Genomic DNA, 12968 nt, shown 5'->3' on the forward strand with positions numbered 1-12968 from the left:
TGGGGGGGGGGGGGTTGCTTTTCCGCGGGGGAGAGGGGGGGGGGGGGGCAAGTGCCCCCTTCCCCCCCCCCCGCAACGCCCATGTTTGCTACTTGTGTGACTGGACTTGTAACTTGACTTGTAATTTAGTTTTGATGTGATCATGGTCTCGTGATGGTCTTGTGATGGTCCTGTGAGGGTCTCGTGAGGAACTTTCGATGGTTTTGTGATGGTCTTGCGATGGTCTTACGATGGCCTTGTAATGGTCTTGTGATGGCCTTGTAATGGCCTTGTGATAGTCTTGAGAGGTTCTGGTGATGGCCTTGTGATAGTCCTGTGAGGTTCTTGTGATGGCCTTGTGATGGCCTTGTAAGGTTCTTGTGATGGCCTTGTGATAGTCTTGTGAGGTTCTTGTGATGGCCTTGTGATGGTCTTTGATAGTCTTGTGAGGTTCTTGTGATGGCCTTGTGATGGCCTTGTAAGGTTCTTGTGATGGCCTTGTGATAGTCTTGTGAGGTTCTTGTGATGGCCTTGTGATGGCCTTGTAATGGCCTTGTGATGGCCTTGTAATGGCCTTGTGATAGTCTTGAGAGGTTCTGGTGATGGCCTTCTGATAGTCTTGTGAGGTTCTTGTGATGACCTAGTGATGCCTCATGATGGCCTTGTGAGATTCTTGTGATGGCCTCGTGATGGCCTTGTAAGGTTCTTGTGATGGCCTTGTGATGGCCTTGTAAGGTTCTTGTGATGGCCTTGTGATAGTCTTGTGAGGTTCTTGTGATGGCCTTGTGATGGTCTTTTGATAGTCTTGAGAGGTTCTTGTGATGGCCTTGTGATGGCCTTGTAAGGTTCTTGTGATGGCCTTGTGATAGTCTTGTGAGGTTCTTGTGATGGCCTTGTGATGGTCTTTTGATAGTCTTGTGAGGTTCTTGTGATGGCCTTGTGATGGACTCAGCTACATCTGAACCAATTCTATAATTTCAGTAATATTCGATTTCTAAGATTTGGAGAGACTTTTCCCAAGTATCCTTTATCCACTGGATTTTTCCCATAGATACAGATAAAAACTTATGGCCTTTCCATACCTTTTCCACGCTTATCCCGACACTTCCATTGCTTTTCTGTGACCGTGATGGCTTTTCCGTGATGCCCGACTGCCCATATTAAATACCCAGGACACTTCCTTGTGTATTTTTGTCACATTAAGTACATTGTTTCAACCCTTCCACCAAACCTTTCCCAAACAAAACTCTTCCGTCACACTTTATCCACGATAGCAGACAAATGCTCAAAAGAAAATCAACACAAACTACAATCTAAAACAAGTGGGAGGCACTAGACAATTAACAACTTAACAAATCTGAAATTAACTCCATCCGGTGGCCCAGAATTAACTACCATTAGTCTTTGGAGAAAAAAAAGAAGGTAAAATTAATTACTAATTTAAGATTTTACTCCGAGTATGCAGCAAAAACTTGCAAGAGCTGAAACAAAAGAGTATTAACACAAAAAGGTATTACTGAGCACAACGCATCACGGGCCGACTTCACAACAAAGGAATAGCAAACGGCAAAATTCTGTGTAATATTCAATTGAATTACTGATGCAAATATTTACAACTTGTTAAACTGCAATTCATTCAACTTATTAAAAAAAGTCAAAAAAAAAAAAAAAAGTCAAACAGTGCCGTCGAGGTAAGAAGAAAATAAAAATTGCATTATTAATGTTAGTATTTATTTCATTTTTGGGGGGGATCTGGATCCTGAGAATGACTGCAGCGATATTTTCCCCTCACATGCACGAATTTACTTTTTGTGAAGAGAAATAATCAAGTATGCAAATGAAATTTAGCTATGCCAAGCACAAAAAGTATATCATACTTCGTGCTTTCAAAGATTTCGTACAATGGAAACAAATTCAGTCTGAATAATAATACAGTCGACTCTCTTGTTCATACAAACTCATCCGGACTAAGCTAAAATGTTTGTTATATCAGAATTTTGTATTAAGCGGAGTGCCTGTCCATGTTTGCTATAACCAGAAATTGTATTAAAAGTGTTTACATTAACGAGAGTCGACTGTAATAATCTAACATATCAATAACTGAGTAGATTTCAAAGCACTCAACTCCTCTAAGAAATTTTAATTTCCAAATTTCAGACTGTATCTCTGGCAGGCATACTTTTGATCATTTTCAATTTTGCCTTTGACAAACTGCATGTGAATTCAGAACGCAAGCAGGCCGACAGCAATGACGGGAAAAAAAGCCCCTTCCCACAATGCATTGTGCTCCGGCTTTACTCATTGCAGATTATTACTTTAAAGTGGAAACAAAAAATACATAAAAAGAAAAGAAATGAATCTACAAAACCAAAGTATTTCCTTTTAAGAAAACCAAAAACGATCACTTATTCTTCAGTTCTGCTCTGATGCGCTTGGTCGCCCGTCCGCAACACAAGCCACCAAAGAAGAGAACGCCTATTATGACCAGCAGCACCGTGAGAAAGTAACCCCTGGCTTCTGAAGCATTGACCATGGCCGCGAGATCACTCAGCGAACCCGGTGGCGATTCCTGGAGTGAGGGGGTGGGGAGGGGTTAGGGGGAAACAAAGATGACGGTGAAAGAGTCAAGTCAATTGTTGGCGAGTATTAGTCCAAGTCTGGAGTTGTTTTTGATCCCCATCATATAGCCAGTGCCCAACATGACGAATGGAATCACGTCTTGGGAACTTCCGCAGGACCACCCAGGAAATAACGAGCATAACTCAAGCGCACTGTATTCAAAGCTAATTCATGTGTGTGAGGTTCACTCGAAATTTCCTGGGCAGCACTGCCAAAGTTCCCAAGACTGGAAGTAACTGATTCTGTGGAAATAGTTGGGCAGATAGAGGAAAGATTTGAAGAGATTGTTCACTTTTGGGATTTTTGACGGATTTTAAAAATACAAATTCTGGGCTATAAAACTTCTTAACTTGTATGAATACATTTACGTCAGGGGCACTTTGTCTGGTCAACTTTACAAAACAGCTCACATTTTTTTTATTTTCTATTTGGTAAAATGCTTTTTGGATTTTTCGATGGTTGATCGAATGTTTGAATATATTCGGTTTTTTTTTACAGCACTGCCCTAGATCAAGCCAGAAATTGTTGGAGGCAAGGCAGATAGGAGTTGCTTACTTTGACTGCGTAACTCCACGTTTCCTTTCGCTCGGCCAGCATTCGTCGGCAGTCGGGATGCAGCTTGATGGTGGTATCCTCTAACGCTTCCAGTATACACGACATCTCTGCTCCCGAGAAAAACAAACCCACACACATACAAAATAAACAGAAAAATGAATTATTTTGGAGAATCTTGCCTGACAATCCGAGATGCAGCAGCACAGAATGTTGACTCAAGCATTTTCGTGGACAAAAGTGTTTCAATTTATCAATACTACAAACCCCAATGGACCATTTGTGACCGGCTCCACAAAAAGGCTATTAAGTCGCACTGTGCGTTATTGTGTACTGGCCCGCTCAACATTGAGAGGGTGAAAATGTTGTCAAAATGTGATTTTCTTTTTTTGTCATGAATGACATCTTTAATACCTACAGTTTCAGGTTTCATTCACAGAAATTTTAATTTTGATGAACAAAGTGGAGGAAACAACATTTTTATGTGCATCGTTCTGTTGTTCAACAACAAAGCCAGCTATTTTAAGGCCTGTTTTCTCAGTTGTGCAATTTGAACTCTTAAGGAAGTAATTAATATGCAAATATGTCATATCTCCAGAACGGGAGGGGCTATGGAGCTCTCTACTATATATCAAATGAAAGCTTACATTGTGGGCTTTCCACACATGTATATAACTCAATTTCACATTTGTGCGACATAATACCCTTTTTTGTGGAGCCGGTCACATTTGTATATGTGGGTCTATCTATGAATTTGGGGTCCACTTTCTTGCTGTCCCTGTTACATCTGACATCTAAGATTTTATAATTTTGGGTGCACTCCTTTATGCAGTCGTCCTTTAAGAGTGATTATGAATAGCAAACTACCTACCCAACAAATAACATAACTTGTTTGAAGTCAGTTTTAATGATCCTTAAATGGCAAATTACAAAGTACCAAGGTAACAGGGACAAGGAGAAGTCGCACTTTAGACCCTAAATTTGTAGAATGATCCGTATTCAAGTTCACTGATTTCATGAAAACGAGGAAAAGAAGGATCAAAAATAGATGAAATTTTGGGGTTTTGACTTTTTGGTTTTTACGCCAATGTGAATTTGCATATTCATGAGCAAAACTGTGATATCATTCCAGGCAGAAACCGCATTGTTTCAGCTATTTCAGCACAAAACGTTGCTAAAATTTTGGATATTTTGCTGGCATAAATTTCCTTTTCTTTCGTGATTCATTGTTGTGTAAGTACATGACAGTAAGCCAATGACCAACCCTCTCTCACAAATGTTTTCAATGAGCAAATTTTGGGTTCACAATTTGAACAGAAAACTCCTAAAACTGAACAGTGTCTTCCTGAAAAGACATCACAGTAATAGCACCCTCAGTTGTCAGGAAAAGCATGAATTGTTTTAAATTAACCAAAAAGGGATGTCAGATAGTTTTCATAGATTTAAGAGGAGCAGAAAAGTTGCACAAAATGTGTTCCTTAGAAAACGTCATCACATGGACCCTTTAAAGAACCTTTTGAAAAGCAATTTGTTTGACTGCAACGATTACTAGGGATCCAAGAGTTCCGTTTCTGCAGACCCAAATTTTGTGCAGAAATTACATGACAACAGCAAAGTTCCAAGGTATAGTTGTGTAAACGATCATTTTCTACTTTCAAAAATTTAACAATATTCCCAACTACTTCGTGGTACATGTGGTTTCATATTTCATGGTTACATACTCATACACACCAACCATCTTCGTAAACACCAGCAATCGTGGACCCCCTATTCTCCCTAATCCTCATTCCTTTGTTTGTACTCTAACTTTTTAACAACAGCTCTCATTATCGTGGACGTGTTGTTTGTGCCTTAACCCTTTTGTCCTAGGTCCACGATTGCCAGTACTCACAGAAGGAATACGCGATGGCAATATCCCCCTGTCTGACTTAAAAGTCAGAAGGATAAAAATGTACTTACGCCGGCCTTCCCCTTGCGGTATGCCGACACAGAAGTGCTTAATGTCCAAGGCACAGGCTTTGTACAGGAGTGTATCTACGTGGATGTCAGCGCGGCCTTCTTGCAGCAGCCGAATTACTTGCTGGATGATTGGAAAGAAATAAGAAAGTCGTTCAGGTCGTGTGACGGGGAGAGCGACTTTAAGGTAGAGTAGATCATTTGTGCGTTTTTTTTTTCATTTGAAGCAACAAACGTGCTCAAAATCTAAAGACAGGTGCTTAACAACCAACCTGATGAAGTTTTAGCAATATTTTAGGATCTCTGTTTCAATTCAAAAGTTGCCGCAGCATGTTTTGAATTGCGCCCAAAAATCATTGTCCGGGACACGTTCTCATTCAGCTGAATGCAGCTACGCGATGTCACGCACTAAATTGAAAAATAATAGCAACTGCCCGCACGTGTGCCTCTTGTCAACGCTTGCGCGTGCATCCATTCACGGATTCGCTGAATTACACACCAGCCACTAACGGAAATTTCCAAAAGTGCGTCATTTGACGAATTGTCGGAAATGGCCTTCTCGTATTGCTTTCTTCAAAATGATAGCATGCCAGAAAGAATAATTTCACAGGGAGTTTAGTGCCATTACTATCAATAAACTAATAACAATAATTTCACCAGTTAGTTTTTGGATAGCTGCAAACGATATACTCTACTTTTGAAGCTGAAGGACTATTGGCTAAAACCCTGTTAGACACAACAATTGCAAGATGACAAGCCTGCTCAGTGTAGCAAGATCCATCAGGTCAAAAGTCTCCAGGCCCAAACTGCCTCAGAGTCTGTGGTCACCAACTGCAGCAGGATACAACCATGGCATTGTTCAATGGGACTAGCTCCCTTTGTCTCAGAATGAGCCGTTTATGCACTGGTATTGATGGCTCAATGCAGCAAGGTCCCAAAGACTATTCCACCTGATGTACTCTGTTACGTCTGGTAGGGTTAAAGTTGAGGCTTTCCTCACCATGTCGGGGAGTAGTGTGGCCTAGTGGTTAGGGTTTGAGACTAAGGATCAGAGGGTCGAGGTTTCGAGTCCAGCTGCTGGCCATATGTCGTGTCCTTGGGCAAGCCACTTCACCCCCACTTGCCTCTCTCCACCCAGGAGTATGAATGGCTACCGGCATTAGCTGAGGAGTAACCTGCAGTGGACTGTTACCACCCATCCAGTTGGAATAGAAATATCCTCAGTCGTTTCATGCCTAGGAACCCGCAGATAATCCGCGGCCTGATGGGCCATATTTGCTTGTGACAGACTTAATTTATTTATTTTTATTTTTTAAACTTTTGCTTACCATTCGGCACTTGATGTCGTGAACCTTTCCCTCGTGCAGTTTACTCTTGAGGCATTCCTCCACCTGTCCTTGGCCTGGGGATTCCATCTGCTCACCGCATAGCTTCCTGGCGGTATCCTTGCAGACGCGGTACAGGATCGGGTCCATTCTAATGTCCAGCGATGCCTCTTGAATGGTCTAGACAAAGAGGTCAGACTTCTTTCAAACGTCATGATCTACTGTTACAGTTCTATCTCAAGGCACACTCACTGACAGTGCTGTAGTCAGGTATTTTGCCATGAGTACTAGTGTGAGTACTTTGTCCTGAGTACCGGCATGTGTACAAGGCATTTTTTCCCCATGAGTGAAAGTACGAGTACAAAAAAATGTACTCGAGTACGAATACGAGTATGAGTACAAATACGAGTACTTTCAACAAGCAGGAGCAAATTTCAATACGTGACATGTTTTCAAGAGCTGTTGGCAGTCAAACTAGGCATTACACAAATGTTAAAGCCCCCCAAACAGTAGAAAACTGGTTCTTTTCCTGCATGTAGCTCTGAAAAAAATTGTTGAATTCTTGCGGAGAAAACATTTGCTCGAGTGCGAGAACCAGTACTTTGTCAGAAGTACGGGTACGAATACTACAATACTTCGATACTTTGATGAATTTCAAACGATGTCACGACCAGTATTCATTATTTGGTGAACAACCTTGTTAATGACAAAAAGACTTTTCAAAAACCCAGAGCAGTTTTGGAGTCTCAACCCGCAAAATATATATTTTGGGTTTTTAAATTGCTTATTCTTCTAGCAATACCAAAGTTATTCACTTTTGAATGAGTCATCGAACAAAAAAAAAAAAATCCACCCACGTTCAGTGATGCAATAGTCACTTCACAAATTTCCACTGAATTGCTGCCAGATAATAACTCGGGCGTGTCTTTTGTGCAACACAAAATAGAAGCGTATTTTCAGAGATTTCAAATTGTTCAACAGAAAAACACATTTTTGTATAAATAAACACATAACAAATTAAAAGTTTGTCAGTAGGAAAACAATTGTATATGTTACAAAAAAATATTGAAGAGCATCGGTCAAGCAAATATCCAGATAAAAAACAACACATGACAAATGTCTAAGAGACAATGATACACAAATATTATAGAAAACTCTAAAATTCCTAGAAGTATCCTCAAAAGCTTCGTAAAAGCAAGAAGTCAAAGTCGATTTTTTTTACTTACATCTTTGACGTAATTCTCACAGTCTGGAGACAGTTGCTGTAGGAACAAAAATAAATAAATAAACTTGAGGTATTTTACAAAAATAAATAAATAAACTTGTGGTATTTTGACATCAGATTATGCGAGGACATGGCAGGAAGATGTAAAGTGACACTGGAACAAATCAGCGAAAAATTAAGTTGTCTACTTTACAATGAAATCAATCAAATCAATGAAATCTGCTCTGTTTACATATGAACTGAGGGGGGGAATAATTCAAATGTCAAATTTTTACATGGGACCAAATTATCGTTTGTTTTCCATTATTGTTACCAATATGAATGATTATAATTGAAAAATGCTTTATTTACCTAAAACCTTGCTTATTTTTGAGGCATAAACGTCTCTACTAGCATACTAAATTTCATAAAAATTGGTCACTGCATTACCCACCAGCTGAAATGTGCCCCCCCACCAACCCCCTGCTCTTTTAGGATTACATGATCTCTGAATTCTGCAGAGCTAAAGAAATATGAGTGTAAAGGATGCTTCATACTTCACACAAATTTGAATGCAGAGCGAAACTAGCATCAAGAAGCATTTTGCTGCAACATTCGCAGTAGTTGAAATGTGTTCACTGTTTGCAACTTCACAGCGCTAAAAATATTTGCCGTTAATCACAAATTTGGCATTCGCCTTTGCATTCACGCCAGTAATGAACAGGCTTTTACATCAGAATGATGGCAACAGTGACTGTAAAGTCCAACCTTGACAACAAATTTGGTCTTCAGGCATAGCAGCATTTCGCCTTCCATTGACTTTTCTTGGTATTCCTTCGTCTTGGACTTGTCAAGGATATCGTTGCAGAACTTGGGCATGTCTCGCCGGCAGGCCTTCTGCATTCGTGGGTTGAGGCGGAAATCCTCCTTCTTCTGGATGGAGCGCTTGGTCAGGACCGCTTTGCAGCTACACAAAAATAATAATATTTATAATTCTTTCATCCTCCTAGTCTTCTGTATTTCACAACCCTTCCAGTTTTGCAAAACCACATTGGCCGATCAAGAACAGCATCCTCACTTCACTTTCCCTCTGTGGAGTATGGATGACACTTCCATGTCCCTGCACACAATTCTTTTGTGTGGTAAATCTCAGGGCCAGCCTTGGTCAAGGCGTTCGTCGATGGTGTCCCTGATGGTAACTGGCCGCAAACATAAACACTAGCCACGCACTACTTGATGCACTGTACGAAGCGTGAACAGGGACCTCACACGGCTACAATATGCAAACAGACAGGGCACAACGAACACCTAAGGACAACGGCTTATCTCTTTCTTTATTTGTTACTGGATTTCCAGCGAGACCTCATACACCTGTATGTGCTACCGTAGGCGCATACAGATGAGATTATTATTCAGTAATTGGTCGTGGACGCTCATATTTTTACGTGGATAGAGGACTGGACAGTGTGGCTATATTCTCCAACATGTTTGGAGTCTGTAGACCACATATAACTGGATATAAATCTACAGAGATGAAACTGGCCTATAGATGGAAAAAAAACAATCAGAAAACAGGCTGCACAAAAATCTGTGTCCGAAATCTGGGCTGCACGCATGATGTACATACACATGTACAATAAACTTAGTGCCCAATTTCCGGACCTCGCCAAACAAGATTTTACGATGTGACAAATGTTCAATGTTTCCTCAATTAAAAAGTCTGAATAAAGGTAAGAGTAACTGACTCGTCAATAAGAAATTAGGTTATTTTTTTTACTTGAGAACGTCGAGGAAAATCCAAGCACGGAACAAAACAAGTGCACTGTTCAATCAAACAGCTTCACTAACATACATTTTCAACAGCCATCAATGAAATTTGTTTTTCATGATCTCTTCACCATGCCCAAGATCGTGATTGTTATTTTTAAAGCACTGCATTTTTTACAACTAAATCCAAATTCTCAAAAAATAATGCTACGTTTTGGATTTCACTGCAGTTGAACTCCACATGCAACATGAAGCTATGTGCATAGTTTCAGACAATGTGCGTAGTTTCTTACTTATGCGTGTCTACCATGTCTGTGTGCTGACGACAGGTAGAACAGATTAAAACTGCACTCGCAATACAGATGTGGCTGTGCCGTTTTTATCAAATTCGTTAAAATTCAACTTTCAAAATCTGACTTTGCGGGGGAAACGTCATCAGAAAAAAAAATCTGAATTTCGGATATAAATTTGAAAAACTTGGCAACTCGGAAATGTTTCATCTCTGGAACTAAAGTCTCTGGAACTACGTCTATTGCCAGCCTGTTCCCACGTGGTTGTAATGGACGAAGACCGAGACAAAAGCTTTAGTTGACGAGAGACACTTACTTGGGGTCGAAGGATGGCTCATTCTTGTGAGCCTTGAGGCATTTGAAGAGACTGTCCGGGGCTGTACCAGGGCAAAATTGCTGCAAGAAGGAAAGTTGAGCAATGTTTCAAATTAGTTAACCCTAACAGAACTCAACCCATCAAACCCCAACGGCATGTTTTGTTGGAATCTGTCAGGATGGGTACAGCACCCCTAAACTGACAGTCTTTTACATTGGATTGGTACACCTCCAGAATTTAAGTCAGACATATGTGTGTGCAGTTTCCCATATGGTGTTGGAATTTGCCAGGATGGGTATGGTTCCTAGTAAATCATGCTAGGGAGTTGGGGTTAAGAGTGGGATTTATAAGCACTATCACTCAGTGCTTTCAAAGGGCATGTGAGAAAGTAAAAATTGCAAGAGTTAAAACTTTGATGAGACTTTAACCAACCACCTCAAGCATTTTTAATATTTATTTGTGTTTAAGTCACAATATTTTGTAGGAGTATTTACCTATTTTTAGACAACTGTCAAAATTATTTGTTTTAATTGATGAAAGTCTACCTGGGGGAATTTCTTTTTTTTCTAATAGATTATAATTTTAATTATTTCTTATCACACAATCGTGGCCCACAAAATATAATATATATATTAAATGTAATTATTTTTGATCTGATTGCAAATTCTGAGGTTACTAATCCAGTTCAAAGATGTCAATGTTTTACAAACGACGGAACAGCAGTCAATTTCAAAGTTAGAGTCAGTCCCAAAAGGGCATAATGTTTACGGCTACAGCTTTTCACAGTGCGGTAGGGCGTCAATGTCTAAAACTGAAGCCGCAATCTTACGACTAGTGGACGTTGGATTATGAGGGCATATGAGCCTTCAATTAGCTCAGCTTCCTTGGCTAACCAGTCTGACTTTACCCGAGTTGAATCAGTGAAGCTACTGGAATGCAGCATACGTGTGTTAGGCCAAGTAGAAAAATAAACCACTTTCTCGTCCCCGCCCACTTCCCTTTTTTTTTTTTTTCTTGGTAATTCAAACATTTGCAATATATTTGCAAATCTATTGTCCAGATATTGTCTTTTTATTTGTTTCCAATAACATTGTTGCTATGTAAAGAGGCCGTCGGCCATCATGGCCCGCATTGTTCTACATGTTCTATGCATTGTTTTATGCGCGGAAGCCGACCGGGGCATATCACGTCCCTAGACCAACTGTACCGTAAATTTTGTACACAAGCTCAGATGAGTCGTTTATCCTTGTGTAGAGGATCCGTGATTTTATGGAGCTGCTAAAGACAGAAATTTTTGCCGAGCAAAAAATAAAAAAAGTTCATCTGCCAAAATGTCATGGGATGCATACATGCACAGGGAGGCAATTGTAGTAAATTGTCTTGCCCAAGAACACAAGCACCATATTCCCCGTTAGGGTTCGAACTCACGTACACCGTAACCACTGGACCACGGTGCTCCACACGTACCTTGATCATTCTCTGGCAGGAGTGCATGAATGCAAAGTCCGTCTTGACGTTCTGGGCCTGCTCCTTGACACGGTTGAAGAGTTTCAGGTGGCACTTTTCGCCCAGCTCTTTCCGGTGGTCTCGCAGACACTCCAAGATCCTGGCCTTGCCAGCCTTCAGGTTACTGCATAACTTCTTGACGTCGTCCTCGCAGCCTTGGAAGAGCTCGGGATCCAGCTTGATATCCTCGGACTGTTGGAGAATAAATACAATTTGGGGAGAAATGTATCACCCTTTTTAGAATGGCATTCCGAGAGTGGTGCCTAAACCATTAGGATAAGGAGAGTCTCAGGTCAGCCAAAGGACAGTTCCAAGCGTTATGGAAAGACCGCTACCGACTGACCAAATGTTTACCCTGTCAGACAAAATGACCGCTTTTCTGAAATGTAAATATACACACATTTGCATTAAAATCAACTACGAACCTTTCTCCATGCCTTATAAGCAATTACTCACAATAACACTCGCAAAATTTTCAGCCGAGGGTTGCAGATGCCCCAATTGAATAAAAACATTACAAATTTAATTTTTTTGAAGAGCACAGGGCACGCACCCTTAAAGCAAATCTGAAAAGACATCTTGAACTGCTTGAGTAAGTTCAAGTAGACAAACACACACACACACTCACAGTCGTTTTTTGCTATGCTTCCGAGGATTGGCTTTGTGTTTTCCTTTGTTCCCTGATCTAAACCTTTCCCATAGACTTAGTGCACAAACCCGGCGTTCGAGGACAATAGGCACCGTCGTTCGAGGATGAATGGCCCCTTTGTGCTCTTTTTTTTGTCTGTCCTCGAGCGTAATACAATACAGGAACACACACACCCGCTTACATAGGCATAGAAGTGGGGTACTTCCTTTGTTCTCGTGTTCTAACATTTTGCAACGTCGCACACTTATGTCAAAATGCTCTTATTTTAACCATAGTTAAATTCCTGGGCTGAAATTCGGACTTTATAATATCCCTTTTCTAAAACTCTTCCATTTGCGACAGATCAACCCACCTTGGAAATTCCTAGTTTTTGAGTAAAATCCATATATCTATTTCGTGAAAAACTTATGGGGTACCAAAACGGTACCCCGCAAGTCAGTGGGCATTCCTTGTTGGGTACCTCCCATTGTTCCGGTTCCCCACAAGCCAGTGGATGTACACGCACACCCACTCTCGAATTTGTATCCTTGTGGAGACATTTCTTTGTTCTCGTGTAGTACAGTTTTCGAGTTTGAAAGTGAAGTTTCAAAATGCTCTTCTTTTAACCAGAATCAATTTCCTTGGCTGAAATTTGGACTTAATATCCCTTTTTTTAAAACTCTTCCATTTGCGACAGATCAACCCACCTTGGAAATTCCTGGTTTTGAGTAAAATCCATATATCTATTTCGTGAAAATCTTGTGGAGACGTACTCATCTATAGAAATTTTCCTGTGGAGACGTATACAATCTTTTGTTCCCTATTG

At 40.6% G+C, this 12968-nt stretch overlaps 1 protein-coding gene across 3 annotated transcripts in view; it reads right to left on the reverse strand.

The window, feature by feature from the left end:
• Positions 1-1165: 1165 nt before the first annotated feature.
• Positions 1166-12968, reverse strand: part of LOC119744858 (Golgi apparatus protein 1-like) — a 52246-nt gene continuing 40443 nt past the window's right edge. For all 3 annotated transcript variants that reach the window (XM_038221055.1, XM_038221047.1, XM_038221038.1), the window contains 8 exons: positions 11476-11706; positions 10009-10088; positions 8404-8602; positions 7658-7693; positions 6435-6611; positions 5110-5230; positions 3154-3260; positions 1166-2548 (listed from right to left, as the gene is read on the reverse strand). In XM_038221055.1, the coding sequence (XP_038076983.1) occupies positions 2381-2548; positions 3154-3260; positions 5110-5230; positions 6435-6611; positions 7658-7693; positions 8404-8602; positions 10009-10088; positions 11476-11706 (1119 nt within the window). In that variant the 3' untranslated portion in view covers positions 1166-2380. The remainder of the gene's footprint in view (positions 2549-3153; positions 3261-5109; positions 5231-6434; positions 6612-7657; positions 7694-8403; positions 8603-10008; positions 10089-11475; positions 11707-12968) is intronic.

The sequence above is a fragment of the Patiria miniata genome, unplaced genomic scaffold (genome assembly GCF_015706575.1).
Source record: "Patiria miniata isolate m_02_andy unplaced genomic scaffold, ASM1570657v1 HiC_scaffold_12, whole genome shotgun sequence".
Lineage (NCBI taxonomy): Eukaryota > Metazoa > Echinodermata > Asteroidea > Valvatida > Asterinidae > Patiria > Patiria miniata.